Here is a 21,118-nt window from a genome sequence, read left to right on the forward strand (position 1 = left end):
GTGTTAGGGACCCAACACTTTTGCTGTGTACTGGGCCGAACTGAGCCAGCCTGTACTGAGATGGCCTGGTTACATTGTTGGAACCAGTTTGGTTCGGGTCAGGATGATAAAGGTGACTTAAAACAAGCAGGAAATGAGAGTATAACTTCATTTTATACATGTATTTTTTAATTAATACATGAGGTAGACAGGGCATCAACCAAAATGAGATGTGGCAAATATCACAAGAAGACTAGAGATACAAATTATTAGCTTTTAATTGTAAATGAGTCACACCTATTGTTCTCTCATATTATTCTGACACTTGTTTACTGTTCATCAACATTTCAGTGTCACATCATTTAGTAGGAGAGATCATTTTCACCAGGAGTCCCTGTAGTCCGTAGTTATATGGCACCAGAAATGAATCCGTCAGAAAGACCCTGTATTTCTTAACATCCATTAACACATACAAATGTAATAACATCAACAAGTTCTTTGCCTGTGAGGGACACCACGTGGCGGTGTGTGTTGGTTTAACACAGTTAACACTTCTGATACAGCGATAACATTCTGACTGAACCCACAGTGTGATTTCCCTTTATCTGATTGAATTAAGATATTTGTTTATTGAAGCCCCAAAAATGATCATGCTCAATAAAACATTTAATAGATTGAAGCATGTTTACTAGCGCATGCCTCCAGAATCATTGGGTCATGTTCATCAGGGCACTCAATGGAAAACATTTTAAAAAGCTGCACAAAGTACAACAAAAATAAACCTAACTGGAAAAGTCCAGGTAGGTCCTCAGTTTTCTTCCAATTAGTGCCTAATGAACTGGACCCTGGTCTAGGCCCTTGGCTTATCTAAATGGCCACGCTGTTCTCCACCAAAGCAGGGTCCATGTAGGTGTATGGCACTGGTAGTCCAGAGTTCCTGGCCTTGACGGTCTCGCTGAAGACCTTCAGATCCGTCTGGAATTTCTGAATCATCCTGCAGGGTGGAATCTCGTTGAAGTGCTCCTCTGGGTACTGGCCAAGGGTCACCTGCATATGGAGAATAATTGAAGTTAGCAAAATATTGCTAGTTACTAAATCATTAACATTAAAAAGCACATGTTGTCATGATGTTGCCCACTTTGGGTACAGCGAGCACCCCTCCCTCTGCACCAGCCCTTTTCTATGCACCATCCCCCTACCCCCCTGTCTTCTACACCCAGGCTGCTTTGGTCAGAGAGAGGTCATAAATTCCTGGAGGAGATTATCTCCTCATGGCCACAGTATAGTGAGAGAGTAAAGTTTTCATAGAAGAGAACAAAGGAATTTCTTCCTCCTCACAGAACTTGAGGTCCGGACAAGATTTATATCCTGGAGATGGTATAAAAGATCGGCGAAGAATCCAGCTACGAACTGGTCCTTTTGGTACAATTTTGTGAAACTCATGGGAGACAATACCATAAAGGGCTATTACCATAAAGCTGTGTATATGATAACCTCAGATATGAGGTTTACATCTAATTGTTGTATAAGATGAATGAGTGAGGATGATGGTGTCATGTGACAGCCTTTTTCTGCTCTTCCAAGTAAAAGCCCCACCTTGAGAATTTCTCAACAGACCATGTTTCTCTCAATTACGAGAGGACAAAGGTTGCAGAACAGCTTACCTCGATAAATAGAGAGGGCCAAGGTTTGAGACCAGACTGCTGAATCTTTTAACCATCCCACGTGGTTAAACTCTTAGACTATCAATACCGACAGAATAAGAACAAGTCTTTGATATTAATTACTAGTCTGCAGCTAGGAATTCGGTATCATTGAACGCGAAGACCGACAACCGCCGAAACATCTATCCATAACAACATGAATGAATGTCACTCTGAACTATCCATTCTAACCATGACAGAGAGGGCGGCCAGACTCTCCAACAGAAACAAACTTTTCAACAGAGACCCTGATGACACACTGAGCGTAAATATATGTATGGATTGCAATTGTTCCTGAATGAGTGAGCGTTCATGTGCAAAGGATTAGCATTTCAATTGTTATAATTATCAACTGTGTGTTGTCTTATCTCAGTCGACCCCCACTTTCCTTTTGTACACCAAGCCGCGATGCCGGTTTATCCCACTAGGGTAACTCCGTTATCATATCCTTGTAACTATCTACTGTTTGTTTATGCATTTCTGTGAATTACTTAGTTAGTAAATGAATTATTTAAAACAATTGAGGTATGGATGACTCATAGTGAAGACTGGGTTTGTGCAGATAACCAACCATTTACGATGTTTGGAATGAGACTAACGTGAGGTAAATTAAATAGTTCATTAATTAAGAAGACTAATTGATCAGATATTAAAATATCTGAAAAGTTGAATTGGGAAAATTATAACTTTGTAATCTGAATATTTTCCTTGGTGCCCCGACTTCCTAGTTAATTACAGTTACATGATTAATCAGTTTAATCGCGTAATAATAATTACAGCGTTATTTGATAAATAAATCTTCAGTCTAATGATGCCAGAGATACGACAACGTAAATAGGATATTTTGTAGCTAAATATAGTATTTTGGGCCTAGATGATATTGATAGTAGTTCATGAAAGATGGCAGACTCACAAAGTCACTGGATTGCTTGCTAAGGAGCCACATAGTGGACATGCCCTGTGCTGTTGTGCCGACATCGGGGAAGGTCTTCAGCATGGTACTCTCAGTAGACTGCCCCTTAGTGGTGGGAGGTGGCTGTTGCAGGGAGATGGGGGTGTTGGGCATCCAGCCACCATAGTCATACTGTAACATGAAGAACAATGACTGATTATTACTGACATCCAATATGCTGCTATTCTAAAATTATGATATGATAGTGGCAAGGAATTACAGAAAAAACCTTGCAACATTTTTACAAATACGTCTCTTCCTAAATGGTAGAGGAGGCAGAAAACGTCAGTAGTGCTTAGATTTAGATTAATAACATACTTGAAAAAAAAGTATGGGCTACGTTACACCCACCTGTCCAGAGTTGACAGCAGAATGCTGGCCTGAGCAGGTGAAGATCACCATGGTGACGAACTTGACGACCTCTGGCACAGTAGAGAAAAACTGAGGGATTCCTGGACAGAAAGATAAGAACCGAGAGAGGTGTGTGATGAATGGAGTTATGGCAGGGGAGCTGGGTGGACTGTTACTATAGGACAGTCACGTCCATGGAAGATGTGAGTTATGCCGGGGAAGTTATGGACCAGAAACCAAAAAACATATTGGCAAAAACAAGACATTTCACCATACGTCATTACAACACACACCACTATTACCCTGTACATCGTCACCTGTGCATTCTTGGGCCAGGAAGCCATGGTCAAAGATATCCTTGATCCAGTTCTGTAGTTCCTGGTCTTCCCGGACCTCTGAGTCACTCTTGTAATAGAAACCAATCACTCCCTCTACAAACCTATACGGAAGGCGACAACGGAAGAACGAAGGAAGAAGATATCATATCTATGTAGAGCTATGCTTTCACTGTAGATTCTACCAGCGGATGATACTGTACTACCACCATGTAGGTCTGCTCTACTGCTCTGTCGTAGCCTACCTGTGGATGATGTCCCACAGCCTGAGTCCATCATCCCTGTAGTAGTTGTTGGGGACTGACTCCAGACCTCGTGCAGTGATGTCTTCCGGCATACAGAGGGAGCTGTAGGTCAATGAGGCCACAGATCTCCTCAGGATCTCATTCATCGCCTCTCCGCCCGAAGCAGCAAACTACAACGTCACTTAAAGTTATTTGATTACATAATTCTGTAACATTATAATGTACTTTAACTAAGCTGCAATATTACACTGGTTCTATGAGAGATAGTGAACCTACCAGCAAGTATGTTGACCAGGAGGGCCAAATGACAATACTTGGGGGTGCTGTAGGTTCACTACAAGACATACAACCGCATGTACGCTGACTCTGACACAACTTCCATGGATGTGTGATTCCTAATATGGACACCACACACTTCTATGGAAACAGTCCACTCAGTAGCCTACCTGAGTGAAAACTCCATCAGCTATTAGAAATGCCCGGGCCAAGAGGTTGATCTGGAGGGAGTAGCGGGTGTGTGGAATCAGAAGCTAAAGCAGTAAACCAGGGTGGAGAGAAGGATGGATGGTTAACAATCCCAAGAGAGAAACTGGCTTTAGTAAAGACTGTCTGGAGGACCACATTAGAAAGAAATGTATTATACTTTCATGTGTCATTATCCTCTGTCATGGTGCAAACACACCAAGACAGTCGGGAAGAGGGCACGACAATGCCTATTCCCCCACAGGAGACCGAAGAGATTTGCCATGGGTCCTCAGATCATTAAAAAGTTCTACAGCTGCACTATCGAGAGGATCCTGACCGGTTGCATCACCGCCTGGTATGGCAACTGCTCAGCATCCAACTGTAAGGCGCTACAGAGGGTAGTGTGTACGGGCCAGTACATCACTGGGGCCAAGCTTCCTGCCATTCAGTACCTCTATACTAGGCGGTGTCAGAGGAAGGCCCCAAAATTTGTCAAAGACTTGAGTCACCCAAGTCATAGACTGCTCTCTCTGCTACCGCACGGCAAGCAGTACCGGAGCTCCAGGTCTAGGTCCAAAAGGCTCATTAACAGCTACTACCCACAAGCCATAAGATTGCTGAACGATCAATTAAATGGCCACCCGGACTATTTATATTGATCCCACCCCTCACTTTACCACTGCCTACATGTACAAATTCTTCAATTACTTCGAGTAACCTGTACCCACGCACATTGACTCGGTACCGGTACCGCCTGTATATAGCCTCGTTATTGTTATTTTATTGTGTTTATTTTTTTGTACTTTAGTTTATTTAGTCAATATTTTCTTAATTCTATTTACTTAACTGCATTGTTGATAGGTAAGCATTTCACGGTATGGTCTAAAGCTGTTATATTCGGTGCATTCGGTGCATGTGACAAATAACATTTTATTTTATTTGATCCTCGGAGCACTATACTTTTCAACTGGACATAATAATATGCTATGCTATGCTATATTATGTTATGTTATGCTATGCTATGCTATATTCTGTTATGCTATAATATATTATCTTGTTGTATGCTATATGATGTTATGCTATTCAATGATATGTTATGCTAAGCTATATTATATTATGCTATGCTGTGCTATATTATGTTATGCTATGATATGTTATGCTATATTATGCTATGCTATATTATGTTATGCAATGCTATGTTATGTTATGCTCAGTGGAGGCTGCTGGGGGGAGGACGGCTCACAGTAAAGGCTGGAATGGAGTGAATGGAAGCCATGTGTTTGATAACATTCCACTCCAGCCATTACCACTTGCCCGTCCTCCCCAATTAGGGTTCCACCAACCTCCTGGGTTTATGCTATGTTATGCTATGCTGTACTGTGTTATGTACCTTGTAGAGGGGGTGCACCATGGGCATGTTGCGCAGCAGTGCTACAGCGAACACCTCAGCCAGGAGGTGAGTGCGCAGCAGGTGGACGTTGAGCTGGTGCTCTTGAAAGTCAGCGCTCCTCACAAAGATCTTGGCCAGGAGCCAGTCATACTCAGAGTCAGTAGGAAGGAAGATGGGGTTGTCTTTTGCAGGCTTCTGCTTCAGCTGTGGAGAGAGAGAGTGTTAGGTACCTCATAGATGGCTACCAGCAACATTATCCCTGTTTAATGGAAAAATACAAATAATAACATTAGCGGATTCCTTTTTGGTGCAACATAGAACCCTTTTTTGAAGGTTCTGTAAATAACCATGAACTTAAGGTTATAAATGAAACGTTTATGGTGCTATAAAGAACCCTTTTCCTAAAGTTCTATAAATAACTATAAAAATGGTTCTACATAGCACCAAAAAGGGTTCTGCTATCGTTACAAATCTTTTTGGTTTAGGGCTTGACATTTACTTTTTTAGCCACTTGTCCTTAGGACAAGTAGGAAACATTTTTACCAAAAGCTCAAGACACAAAAAAATGGTCTGTAACACCATTTGTACATCATTATATGATGCAAGGAACCACTTTACAAAATTAAATGCATTACTAGATTTTTTTTAACCATAGAGAATCAGACAAACATGGAGGCTACACTCTGTCTATTGGCTTCTTCGCATATTCAATCAGTCTCAAAATACAACACTGCCCCTTTAAGGCTCTCCTGGAGGACAGTTGGACACCCTTGATAGTCTATAAAATGTTGCAACATTACAATTACAACCAAATAGCCTACTTGTTATGTCTTTATAATTAAGGGCTTCCTGTCATCACTGGGATGATACAAAATATGTCTACGGTTCTACAGATTCAAAATGCATACAACCACTGCACATGAATAATGTAAATATGTAATAGGCTGAAGCAACAGATCAGACCGTTTAGCTTAAAATGTTGATACATTTGTTTACATTTTAAAAAATTCATATTATAAGCTCAACAATGCGCACATGGCTTTAGGCTAATTTTAGTGGCATTGTTGAATTCAAATTTATAATAGGAAGCTAGGACTGATGGTTTGGTTAGCTAAACTAGCAAGTATTTTTGGTTACCCAGGCAACTAGTGTCGCTATCTAGTAAACTTGCTAGCTATTTCAGTGGATGTTGAACTCTTTTATCCCTGAAAGGAACACATTTCTAGCAGTAAATGTGCTAAATTATAGCCATGATATAATAGGGATAATCAACTCGGGGCTGTAACGGTTGTCATCTTCCTCTTCTGAGGAGGAGTAAGAAATATCGGACCAATATGCAGCGTGGTAAGTGTTCATCATATTTATTCCACTGAACACAGAAAACAAGCGAATAAAGGACCATACCAGGCCTAAACATAGAAACACAACACCTAGACATACAACATAGAATACCCACCCACATCACACCCTAACCAAACTAGAAATAGAAACATACAAAGCAATCTACAGTCAGGGCGTGACAGGGGCTCTATGCGTACTCTGGAAAGTAATGTAACTCTGTGGAAGGTTAGTTCCACTCTGCTAGCGCGTTGTGGAACACACCTCATTATTAATTATTTTCCAGAGAACACATAGTCGTTGATTTCCCTTATGTATTTCACAAGACACTCACTAGCTATAGTCATATTTAACATGTAATGACACAATAAAACAAAAATAAACTGGAATGACACTCTCACTCAAAAAGAGCCTTGAGCAAACCACAACCCAATATCAAACATATTTTCTTTGGGCGCTGTCAGATACAGTGGAGGCTGGTGGAGGGAAACATGGGAAGGACGGGCTAGTTGTAATGTTTGGAACATAAAGAAGGGAGCGGTAGTAATGAGCCCGTACTCTCCATTTCTATCTCCACCAGCCTCCATGGGTAAGTGGGCTCTCTAAAGGAGATTGAAACATGATGGGTTTACAGACTCTCTCACTTGTAATGGTCTCCGTGACTGTATTCTTCACTTCAAAGTTAGTTAGGGCAACCTTACCTGGATGGCGATGGGAACCAGCTTGTCATCAGGGGTTCTGTAGAGCAGAACCAGAGGAGCCACCATGTACTGTTTTTTCGTATTGATCACATTTGCCTTTAATCCATCCAGGTTCTTGTAGTCAAGCAGGAATATGTTGCCGCTCTGTTTGGGATTGGATGACATGGGAGAATAAATCCAAAAGTTACTGTAGGATAGAATGCAAAAATGCAACAGGTTAGGATTATGGTTCACTTTCTTGGTATTTTGGAATGGGACAGATATTGTAGCTCTGTGTTTTACTAGGATTATCCCAAAAAACATCCAATAAAGTTATTTTTGCGATTACTTTCTTTGACTTTAGGGTTCCCATCCCCCCACAAAAACATAAAAGAAAGTAATACTGGTCTCAGCCTCCAAGCTGGTCTCAGCCTCCAGTATTTATGCTGCAGTAGTTTGTGTCGGGGGGCTAGGGTCAGTTTGTTATATCTGGAGTACTTCTCCTGTCCTATTCGGTGTCCTGTGTGAATTTAAGTGTGCTTTCTCTAATTCTCTCTTTCTCTCTTTCTTTCTCTCTCTCGGAGGACCTGAGCCCTAGGACCATGCCCCAGGACTACCTGACATGATGACTCCTTTCTGTCCCCAGTCCACCTGGCCGTGCTGCTGCTCCAGTTTCAACTGTTCTGCCTTATTATTATTTGACCATGCTGGTCATTTATGAACATTTGAACATCTTGGCCATGTTCTGTTATAATCTCCACCCGGCACAGCCAGAAGAGGACTGGCCACCCCACATAGCCTGGTTCCTCTCTAGGTTTCTTCCTAGGTTTTGTCCTTTCTAGGGAGTTTTTCCTATACACCGTGCTTCTACACCTGCACCTGCTTGCTGTTTGGGGTTTTAGGCTGGGTTTCTGTACAGCTCTTTGAGATATCAGCTGATGTACGAAGGGCTATATAAAATAAATTTGATTTGATTTTGATTTGATGTTTTTAATTTTTTCAGTGACCAGGTTTCATCCAACATTTTTGAAGTACATGTCAGATAGAAAATGTCACGACAGGCCTGAAGGAAACAGAACGTTTGTCTGTAAACCCTCAGCATGTCAACAAAACAAAATATGCTAGACAAGGTGGGATATTTTTGTGTCTGTAAAATGTATTATGCGAGAAATGGTGGTGGAATGGCACTTTTATGTGCAAAAATTGATATAATAACCATCATATCTAAGTAAACTTGAGTCACATGTTGTGTGGTCCTCTCACTACGACTCAGGAAAACATACAGTTTATTAGATGAAATAAGTCATGATGAACTTTACAGGGTGGTGAAAGTGCACAGTGATGAACTTGATGGTCCTTTCCAATACATATCTAGGGTCATTTTCTGGTGACATGATTACCGATGCTTGACTGCCATTGATAAATAAAATTATATTTTTTTTGTCCATATAATAATAATAATATCATAATGAAGGCTATACCTGCACTGTATCTGCCAGCTGTTGGCTAGAGTGCACAAGCCAAGACCAGAGTGGGCACATTCGCTATTTAACAGAAAAATAATTGTGACAAAGCAATCAGAGTTTTTATTTTATTTTTATGTTTGGGTACATGGGAACCATAAAGGGTATTTTTATGTTTGGGTACATGAGAACCATAAAGGTTATTTTTATGTACACTACGTCATCACACAGACTTTTTTCCGCAACAGGTCAATTTGATGGAAACATCTATCGTGGGGAAATGTGCACATTTGTTTATGCGGAATTGAGAATATTTGCATGAAAATCTATCGCCAATTGGATGGAAACCTAGCTATTGAGAAACGTACTGGATGGACCTCCACAAAAGTCATCTGTAGGTCCAAAAAGGAATCTGGTACATGGTCCAAGAAAGTGGACGTCTAGACATCCAACAAAAGGATCTCCATTGACTTCCATTGATAATTGTGAATATCTAAGATATTCACCTTGGTCCAAGAGGACTGCCCCTAGTCCAGCGCCACCCTTGGTAGAAGTGGTACTGCAATAATTTAGGCAACTTTTAACAAAGAGTCCCATTTTGACATACTGTACAGTACCTGCAATTCCTTTAGGAGGCTGGACGATCCACGAAGAGAGGGCTTGACCATGTCTCCTGTGACGGGGAAATTTGCCGGCAACTCCGAGCAGCGACGGATCAACATGGGGTTGCAGCCGTTCAGATACTGGTACCCGAAAAACTCGTCTTCCTTCCAGTGCTCCTGTGCGTAGTCTGGAAGGAGGAAATTCTGGGTCGTATTAATTAGTGCACACCGTAGTAAAACCTTTTGCAACAGAAAATAAAATCAATCGTTTCTTATTGGACAGGTATTCCCTCCCTGTTTCAGTCTGTTTTCTTCCAGATGATGCCTAGTAAACCAGGGTCGTTTTCAGTATATAGAGTACCAGTCAAAAGTTTGAAGCTGGTCGAGAGAATGCCAAGAGTGTGCAAAGCTGTCATCAAGCCAAAGGGTTGCTACTTTGAAGAATCTCAAATATAAAATATTTGTTTAACACTTTTTTGGTTACTACATGATTCCATATGTGTTATTTCATAGTTTTAACGTCTTCACTATTATTCTCAAATGTAGAAAATAGTGAAAATGAAGAAAAAAAACTTGAATGAGTAGGTGTGTCCAATCTTTTGACTGGTACTGAATGTATATTTTTATTGGACATATTCAAGTAGTATTACTTCCCCTTTCTCTTTGTTTCAAAACATTTAACACCTAATAAACAGGCCCCTGGAGTTAATATTGCAAAAGCAGCTATGAAATGCACTCACCTGAGATGACAGTTCTATTGAGGCAGACATTGCTGATTTCATCAATGTTTTTCCAGCTCTTCTTGCTGTCAGAATACCCCATTAGTTTCAGCTCAGTGATCCTACAGAATGGGAGACAATGAACTATGTCAAGCTGAGCCAATAGAGTTTCACAAAGCAAATGTACAACTCAACAATATAAATGAATGGAATACTTTAGAAGAGTATTAATGATCGGCTGCAGGAAGTACTATTTGAACTGTCCTTAGAGGATGAATTATGCCCGACGTATGCAACGCAATTAGCTACGCAAAAATGGCTGTCCTGCATAGTCGTAAAAATATGCAAGTGTGTACAACCCAAAATGTTAAACTCACCACGTACTGGACAAAGGAAAAAAGCTCAAATCCGCACTGAACTATTCTCAAGTTTTAATGTAATTATCAGCAGGAGAGGGCAGAGCAATCAGACACATTTGGGCGATAGCCTTCATCAGCGTTTGGAGAAAAATAAGGCATTCACACATAGTTATAATTGATGAAACATTGTCGGATCTTTTTTCACAATCATAATTTACATTCATTATTCACATACATTATTCTACTATTTTTCACAACTTCTAGTGCCTAAAAATACATTAAAATGTAGAGAATATTTTAATGAATGAGGGTTTTGGGGTCCCCCCCCAGTGCATGCCTTTTGAACCCGGCACCCAACAACTTTTAGTTACTACAGACCTTCGAGTTGAGCACGCCGATTCCTCATTCTGTAACTTACCACATAACCACATAGGGAAGCCATTATGAGTAGCACATTGCATTCTCGTGTTGTGTACTCAAGTCGGGTATACATTTGGCTTAGGTGAGGAACTCACCCGGTGGCGGCGGTGAAGAGGAACTGGGTGGCCTTGGTGAACGAGAATTGGATCTCGCTGGGAAGATCCAGAGGGTTGTCTGCCTTCATGCTGCCGGGGAAACCCTCCTTGTAGGTATCCCAGCTAAGTAGGAGGAGGAGCAGGAGGAGCAGGAGAAAGAGGAGGAGCAGGAAATATATGGAGGTTGGTCAGATATAATGGACAGACTGGGCAGCTAGGACGAAAGACCACAGCACCTACCAGTACAGCTCAGTTCTCGTCTTCATCTCCAGTTCCCTGCTGTACCTGGCAAGATGATTAGTTTCATCACAGAGCCTTTTAGCTGAAAAATATAAAAAATAAAATAAATCACAATGGCTGCAAGTATCAATTTTTTCCCCATGCATTACTCATTCTAACATGTTTGCATGTGATGTTGTTTCATAACGTCACACCGTGCTGACCTGTGCCCTCTCTGAACAGGTGCACCTCCTTGTCCAGAATCCAACAGTAGATAGGGAACTGGCATGTGCCTCTCTCTGGCGTCGTCACGACAACCTTGGATGGGAACCAGGCATCCAGGGGGAAGAGTGGGAGGGGCTGTTTGTCCAGCTCTATCAGCACCAGCTTGCCGAGTGAAAAGGGGCACACCACGTCGAATTCACGAGACCCCTGCAGAGAGAGCAGGGGAGAGAGAGATGGAGGAAGTGAGAGATAGATGGAGGGAATGAGAGAATGAGATGGATGGAGGGAGGGAGTGAGTGAGAGAGAGATAAAGGGAAGGGCAGAGAGAGAAGATGAGAGAGCGAGAGAGAGCGGAATCTGGACTGTGTGAGAAAGCAAGTAACAAAGGCAAATATAACTAATCCTGTACTACCAGTATTATTACTTAAGTGTCCAACATACAGGCAACAAAGTCTTCATGTCATATACACTATATGTTAATGAACATATTGGGTTCTTTTGGGTGTGTTTTGAGTACAGTATTTGAAAAATGCAAATGGTAAGTCTTATTGAAGCTAGAATCATTTGTTGCTACATCCATTTTTATAATTTTTAATTATATATACCCATAGATTCTTGAAGAATGTAATTTATAATTGCTTAGTTCAACTGTCGTACCCAATCAGAACCCAAAATATAAGCTTGTTTTACACCAATGTTTGTAAACAATGTAAATGTGAACAAACACCAAGCTATAGCCACAAAACATGGTTAAAAGTACACATTCTTCTATGAGTTTGAGAATGGTGACATTTCTACAAGCCCATCCCTCAGCTTTTTACCAAAACAGAGGCGGGGTGCCTCTTTGTTATTGTTTCAATTAATGATTCTAGATTTAAAGATAAATATCTCTTAGTACTGATAGGAGCACTGACTTACTGTGTCTTGATAGAAGAGTCCCTTCAAGCTAGTGAGCCACGTGCGCTTACTCTCTCCTTTTTCGCCAACCAGCTTGATGAAGATGTTGTTCATCGTGGTGCCAGTTGCGATGTTGTGTGTGTACACAGTCACCTTGTATTTTGGCATTTTGACTCTGAAAAACATTACGATAGGCTTATCTGCACACACTGAGACTGCACAGCAAACAACAGTTCATTCAATGTAGACAGTGCAAACATTTCTGCAAATATTAAGACTTGCATGATATCTGTTTTAATAACAAAATCATTTTTTTTAGGGTATTCTTGCTAGGATAACAAACTTGCAAAGCCACAGTTATTGCATACACACAGCATGTAGGGGGACATTTTGCACGAGCAAATGACAGTGAGCAAATGACAGTGAGCAAATGAACCATAGACAGGAGAAATATGCTTATTCAATGTGCATATTATCCAAAATACCCATTGCATTGTGTGCATATTATCCAAAATACCCATTGCATTGTGTGCATATTATCCAAAATACCCATTACATTGTGTGCATATTATCCAAAATACCCATTGCATTGTGTGCATATTATCCAAAATACCCATTGCATTGTGTGCATATTATCCAAAATACCCATTGCATTGTGTGCATATTATCCAAAATACCCATTGCATTGTGTGCATATTATCCAAAATACCCATTGTATTGTGTGCATATTATCCAAAATACCCATTGTATTGTGTGCATATTATCCAAAATACCCATTACATTGTGTGCATATTATCCAAAATACCCATTACATTGTGTGCATATTATCCAAAATACCCATTGCATTGTGTGCATATTATCCAAAATACCCATTGCATTGTGTGCATATTATCCAAAATACCCATTGCATTGTGTGCATATTATCCAAAATACCCATTGTATTGTGTGCATATTATCCAAAATACCCATTGCATTGTGTGCATATTATCCAAAATACCCATTGCATTGTGTGCATATTATCCAAAATACCCATTGCATTGTGTGCATATTATCCAAAATACCCATTGCATTGTGTGCATATTATCCAAAATACCCATTGTATTGTGTGCATATTATCCAAAATACCCATTGCATTGTGTGCATATTATCCAAAATACCCATTGCATTGTGTGCATATTATCCAAAATACCCATTGCATTGTGTGCATATTATCCAAAATACCCATTGCATTGTGTGCATATTATCCAAAATACCCATTGCATTGTGTGCATATTATCCAAAATACCCATTGCATTGTGTGCATATTATCCAAAATACCCATTGCATTGTGTGCATATTATCCAAAATACCCATTGCATTGTGTGCATATTATCCAAAATACCCATTGCATTGTGTGCATATTATCCAAAATACCCATTGCATTGTGTGCATATTATCCAAAATACCCATTGCATTGTGTGCATATTATCCAAAATACCCATTGTATTGTGTGCATATTATCCAAAATACCCATTGCATTGTGTGCATATTATCCAAAATACCCATTGTATTGTGTGCATATTATCCAAAATACCCATTGCATTGTGTGCATATTATCCAAAATACCCATTACATTGTGTGCATATTATCCAAAATACCCATTGTATTGTGTGCATATTATCCAAAATACCCATTGCATTGTGTGCATATTATCCAAAATACCCATTGTATTGTGTGCATATTATCCAAAATACCCATTGTATTGTGTGCATATTATCAAAAATACCCATTGCATTGTGTGCATATTATCCAAAATACCCATTGCATTGTGTGCATATTATCCAAAATACCCATTGCATTGTGTGCATATTATCCAAAATACCCATTGTATTGTGTGCATATTATCCAAAATACCCATTGTATTGTGTGCATATTATCCAAAATACCCATTGTATTGTGTGCATATTATCCAAAATACCCATTGTATTGTGTGCATATTATCCAAAATACCCATTGCATTGTGTGCATATTATCCAAAATACCCATTGTATTGTGTGCATATTATCCAAAATACCCATTGCATTGTGTGCATATTATCCAAAATACCCATTGTATTGTGTGCATATTATCCAAAATACCCATTGCATTGTGTGCATATTATCCAAAATACCCATTGTATTGTGTGCATATTATCCAAAATACCCATTGTATTGTGTGCATATTATCCAAAATACCCATTGCATTGTGTGCATATTATCCAAAATACCCATTACATTGTGTGCATATTATCCAAAATACCCATTGCATTGTGTGCATATTATCCAAAATACACATTGCATTGTGTGCATATTATCCAAAATACCCATTGCATTGTGTGCATATTATCCAAAATACCCATTGCATTGTGTGCATATTATCCAAAATACCCATTGTATTGTGTGCATATTATCCAAAATACCCATTGCATTGTGTGCATATTATCCAAAATACAGATTGCATTGTGTGCATATTATCCAAAATACCCATTGCATTGTGTGCATATTATCCAAAATACCCATTGTATTGTGTGCATATTATCCAAAATACACATTGCATTGTGTGCATATTATCCAAAATACCCATTGCATTGTGTGCATATTATCCAAAATACCCATTGTATTGTGTGCATATTATCCAAAATACCCATTGCATTGTGTGCATATTATCCAAAATACCCATTGCATTGTGTGCATATTATCCAAAATACCCATTGCATTGTGTGCATATTATCCAAAATACCCATTGCATTGTGTTTATATTATCCAAAATACCCATTGTATTGTGTGCATATTATCCAAAATACCCATTGCATTGTGTGCATATTATCCAAAATACCCATTGTATTGTGTGCATATTATCCAAAATACCCATTGCATTGTGTGCATATTATCCAAAATACCCATTGCATTGTGTGCATATTATCCAAAATACACATTGCATTGTGTGCATATTATCCAAAATACCCATTGCATTGTGTGCATATTATCCAAAATACACATTGCATTGTGTGCATATTATCCAAAATACCCATTGCATTGTGTGCATATTATCCAAAATACCCATTGCATTGTGTGCATATTATACAAAATACCCATTGTATTGTGTGCATATTATCCAAAATACCCATTGCATTGTGTGCATATTATCCAAAATACCAATTGCATTGTGTGCATATTATCCAAAATACCCATTACATTGTGTGCATATTATCCAAAATACCCATTGCATTGTGTGCATATTATCCAAAATACCCATTGTATTGTGTGCATATTATCCAAAATACACATTGCATTGTGTGCATATTATCCAAAATACCCATTGCATTGTGTGCATATTATCCAAAATACACATTGCATTGTGTGCATATTATCCAAAATACCCATTGCATTGTGTGCATATTATCCAAAATACCCATTGCATTGTGCGCATATTATCCAAAATACCCATTGCATTGTGTGCATATTATCCAAAATACCCATTGCATTGTGTGCATATTATCCAAAATACCCATTGCATTGTGTGCATATTATCCAAAATACCCATTGCATTGTGTGCATATTATCCAAAATACCCATTGCATTGTGTGCATATTATCCAAAATACCCATTGCATTGTGTGCATATTATCCAAAATACCCATTGCATTGTGTGCATATTATCCAAAATACACATTGCATTGTGTGCATATTATCCAAAATACCCATTGCATTGTGTGCATATTATCCAAAATACCCATTGTATTGTGTGCATATTATCCAAAATACACATTGCATTGTGTGCATATTATCCAAAATACCCATTGCATTGTGTGCATATTATCCAAAATACCCATTGTATTGTGTGCATATTATCCAAAATACCCATTGCATTGTGTGCATATTATCCAAAATACCCATTGCATTGTGTGCATATTATCCAAAATACCCATTGCATTGTGTGCATATTATCCAAAATACCCATTGCATTGTGTTTATATTATCCAAAATACCCATTGTATTGTGTGCATATTATCCAAAATACCCATTGCATTGTGTGCATATTATCCAAAATACCCATTGTATTGTGTGCATATTATCCAAAATACCCATTGCATTGTGTGCATATTATCCAAAATACCCATTGCATTGTGTGCATATTATCCAAAATACACATTGCATTGTGTGCATATTATCCAAAATACCCATTGCATTGTGTGCATATTATCCAAAATACACATTGCATTGTGTGCATATTATCCAAAATACCCATTGCATTGTGTGCATATTATCCAAAATACCCATTGCATTGTGTGCATATTATACAAAATACCCATTGTATTGTGTGCATATTATCCAAAATACCCATTGCATTGTGTGCATATTATCCAAAATACCAATTGCATTGTGTGCATATTATCCAAAATACCCATTACATTGTGTGCATATTATCCAAAATACCCATTGCATTGTGTGCATATTATCCAAAATACCCATTGTATTGTGTGCATATTATCCAAAATACACATTGCATTGTGTGCATATTATCCAAAATACCCATTGCATTGTGTGCATATTATCCAAAATACACATTGCATTGTGTGCATATTATCCAAAATACCCATTGCATTGTGTGCATATTATCCAAAATACCCATTGCATTGTGCGCATATTATCCAAAATACCCATTGCATTGTGTGCATATTATCCAAAATACCCATTGCATTGTGTGCATATTATCCAAAATACCCATTGCATTGTGTGCATATTATCCAAAATACCCATTGCATTGTGTGCATATTATCCAAAATACCCATTGCATTGTGTGCATATTATCCAAAATACCCATTGCATTGTGTGCATATTATCCAAAATACACATTGCATTGTGTGCATATTATCCAAAATACCCATTGTATTGTGTGCATATTATCCAAAATACACATTGCATTGTGTGCATATTATCCAAAATACCCATTGCATTGTGTGCATATTATCCAAAATACCCATTGCATTGTGTGCATATTATCCAAAATACCCATTGCATTGTGTGCATATTATCCAAAATACCCATTGTATTGTGTGCATATTATCCAAAATACCAATTGCATTGTGTGCATATTATCCAAAATACCCATTGCATTGTGTGCATATTATCCAAAATACACATTGCATTGTGTGCATATTATCCAAAATACCCATTGCATTGTGTGCATATTATCCAAAATACCCATTGCATTGTGTGCATATTATCCAAAATACCCATTGTATTGTGTGCATATTATCCAAAATACCCATTGCATTGTGTGCATATTATCCAAAATACCAATTGCATTGTGTGCATATTATCCAAAATACCCATTACATTGTGTGCATATTATCCAAAATACCCATTGCATTGTGTGCATATTATCCAAAATACCCATTGCATTGTGTGCATATTATCCAAAATACACATTGCATTGTGTGCATATTATCCAAAATACCCATTGCATTGTGTGCATATTATCCAAAATACACATTGCATTGTGTGCATATTATCCAAAATACCCATTGCATTGTGTGCATATTATCCAAAATACCCATTGCATTGTGTGCATATTATCCAAAATACCCATTGCATTGTGTGCATTGCATTCATGGCTCAGTACACTGATCTCTGGTTAAATAATAGCCTCCTCATTCTACACATAGTTGAAGAAAACAAAACATGAAATCACGCTGCACATCAAGTTTAACTGTATTTTCTGCACACATCTGTGCTCTTTTGCTTGATGAAAATGTCTCCCATATTATCAAAAATAAAACATTCAGAGTTCCCTTACCTGATTGGTTGATAGTTTGTAGTACCCTGTTAACTGTGCCTTAACATGCATGTAATGATCACCTTCCATACTGCTTGTTTTATACCTGGCTGGAGGTGTGTGTAGAACCAAATGTACATATCTTTTTTATCTAGGTATCATCTGATACAGGTTCTTATCTAGGTATCATCTGATACAGGTTCTTATCTAGGTATCATCTGATACAGGTTCTTATCTAGGTATCATCTGATACAGGTTCTTATCTACTGTACGTATCATCTGATACAGGTTCTTATCTACGTATCATCTGATACAGGTTCTTATCTAGGTACCATCTGATACAGGTTCTTATCTAGGTACCATCTGATACATGCCCTGATGTAGGTAAGGGAGAAACTTGTTTCTTCAACATAACAAAGAGCAACACAGCGTTGAAAATATGCTGTAATACCACATCTATGGCATCACATAGTATCCAAGATGGCGTAGCAGTCAGATGTCTTTTGTCCTCGTCTTGTCTGTATATATCTTTTTATGTATTTTTTCTTCTCATATATTTATTTTTATTTTTCTTAACCTCAACTTCAACATACTCTCCTGCAATCCGCCTCACCCAATGTGGTATGGATTTGATATTTTCTTTACTTTTGAACCGGAAACCCCAGCAGAAGCTAGCCAGCTAACTAGCTACTAGCTAGTAGTCAGCTAGCCAATGCTAGCGGTCATCAGCTATCTTTAGCCCGGACAACTCTTGCCAGTCTGCACAGCGCGACTCAAACCAGAGCAAATCTGACTTATTTTTCTCCATATATCCGGATTCCTACCACAAGCTCTGAACTTTTTCCTCTGGATCATCGCAGCTAGCTAGCTGCTATCCGAGTGGCCACTCCTGGCTGACGTCTCTGTCCCGAAGTAAGAACCAATTAGCCTGGAGCTAGCCTTTGCTAGGCCCATCTCCCGGCTAGCCGAAGAGGTCCATCAGCCGCTCCTTGGGCTACAATACCTATTTTGTCAATTGGTCTGGACCCCCGCCGACCCATCACGACTGGACTACCAACGGTTTTTCAACTGGCTCCTCCGTCACGACGTCCCCTGAATGCCCATCGCGGCCCGCTAGCTGTCTAGAGCATATCGGACTGTTAGCTTAAGAGGCCCATCGGACAAATCCTTTGGCCTCTATACCTATTTTTCTAATTGACCTGGACCCTTTTACCACACGGAGCCCTGCTGATCCATGATGACTGGTCTGTAGACGTAACAGCACGAGGGGGCTAGAACAGACTTCTTCCGTCACGACGTCCCTCTAAGGTACTTCTGCTAGCCCCGGCCCGCTAGCTGCCTGAATCGCCGTGTCTCCGGCCCGCCGAGCCAGTCACTGGACCCCTATGATCACTCTGCTATGCATGCCTCTCCCTAATGTCAATATGCCTTGTCCATTGCTGTTTTGGTTAGTAATTATTGCCTTATTTCACTGTAGAGCCTCTAGCCCTGCTCAACACGCCTTAGTTAACCCTTTAGTTTTACCTCCCACACATGCAGTGACCTCACCTGGTTTAAATAATGTTTCTAGAGGCAATATCTCTCTCACCGTCACTCAATGCATAGGTTTACCCCTGTATTCGCATCCTGCGTTATCTTTGTCTGTACATTATCACTTAAATCTATTCTACCGTGCCCAGAAACATGCTCCTTTTACTCTATGTTCCGAAGACGACCAGTTCTTCTAGCCTTTATCCGTACGCTTATCCTACTCCTCCTCTGTTCCTCTGGTGATGTAGAGGTTGATCCACGCCCTGCAGTGCCTAGCTCCACTCCCATTCCCCAGGCGCTCTTATTTGTTGACTTCTTGGTTTCATGCATGTTAACATTAGAAGCCCAAACCCTAAGTTTGTTTGCCTTAGCACTGCCTTAGCACACCATGTCTGAATCCTGGCTTAGGAATACCACCAAACACCCTGAAATTTCCATCCCTAACTATAATATTTTCCGACAAGATAGAACTGCCAAAGGGGGTGGAGTTGCAATCTACTGCAGAGATAGCCTGCAGAGTTCTGTCCTACTATCCAGGTCTGTGCCCAAACAATCTGAGCTTCTACTTTTAAAAATCCACCTTTCCAGAAACAAGTCTCTCACCGTTGCCTCTTGCTATAGACCACCATCTCCCCCCAGCTGTGACCTGGACACCACATGTGAATTGATTGCCCCCGTCTATCTTCAGAGCTCGTGCTGTTAGGTGACCTAAACTGGGACATGCTTAACACCCCGGCCATTCCACAATCTAAGCTTGATGCCCTCAACCTCACCCAAATTGTCAATGAACCTACCAGGCACAACACCAAAGCCATAAACATGGGCACCCTCATAGATATCATCCTAACCAACCTGCCCTCCAAATACACCTCTGCTGTCTTCAACCAGGATCTCAGCGATCACCACCTCATTGCCTGCGTCCGTAATGGGTCTGTGGTCAAACGACCACCCCTCATCACTGTCAAACGCTCCCTAAAACACTTCAGTGAGCTGGCCTTTCTAATCGACCTGGCCCGGGTATCCTGGAAGGATATTGACCTCATTCCGCCAGTAGAGAATGCCTGGTTATTCTTTAAAAGTGCATTCCTCACCATCTTATATAAGCATGCCCCATTCAAAAAAAAATTAAACCAGGAACAGATATAGCCCTTGCTTCACTCCAGACCTGACTGCCCTTAACCAGCACAAAAATATCCTGTAGCGTACTGCATTAGCATCGAATAGCCCCTGCGATATGCAACTTTTCAGGGAAGTTAGGATCCAATATACACAGGTAGTTAGGAACGCAAAGGCTAGCTTTTTCAAGCAGAAATTTGCATCCTGTAGCACAAACTCCAAAAAGTTCTGGGACACTGT

The 21,118-nt window shown here is 39.7% G+C and overlaps 1 protein-coding gene across 1 annotated transcript; it reads right to left on the bottom strand.

The window, feature by feature from the left end:
• Positions 1 to 150: 150 nt before the first annotated feature.
• On the bottom strand, positions 151 to 18,376 carry LOC110497317 (polyunsaturated fatty acid lipoxygenase ALOX15B). Its single transcript, XM_090210245.1, has 15 exons — positions 18,254 to 18,376; positions 12,459 to 12,612; positions 11,540 to 11,747; positions 11,337 to 11,418; positions 11,097 to 11,219; positions 10,244 to 10,344; positions 9,519 to 9,691; positions 7,460 to 7,603; positions 5,421 to 5,624; positions 4,012 to 4,095; positions 3,566 to 3,735; positions 3,303 to 3,424; positions 2,986 to 3,086; positions 2,596 to 2,766; positions 151 to 1,026 (listed from the first exon to the last, which is right to left on the bottom strand). Exons 2-15 carry the CDS (start codon positions 12,603 to 12,605, stop codon positions 847 to 849), a joined length of 2,010 nt encoding a protein of 669 aa, XP_090066371.1. The 5' UTR covers positions 12,606 to 12,612; positions 18,254 to 18,376; the 3' UTR covers positions 151 to 846.
• Positions 18,377 to 21,118: the final 2,742 nt, after the last annotated feature.

This window comes from Oncorhynchus mykiss, chromosome 19 (assembly GCF_057628025.1).
Source record: "Oncorhynchus mykiss isolate SJ-2025 chromosome 19, ASM5762802v1, whole genome shotgun sequence".
Taxonomy (NCBI): domain Eukaryota; kingdom Metazoa; phylum Chordata; class Actinopteri; order Salmoniformes; family Salmonidae; genus Oncorhynchus; species Oncorhynchus mykiss.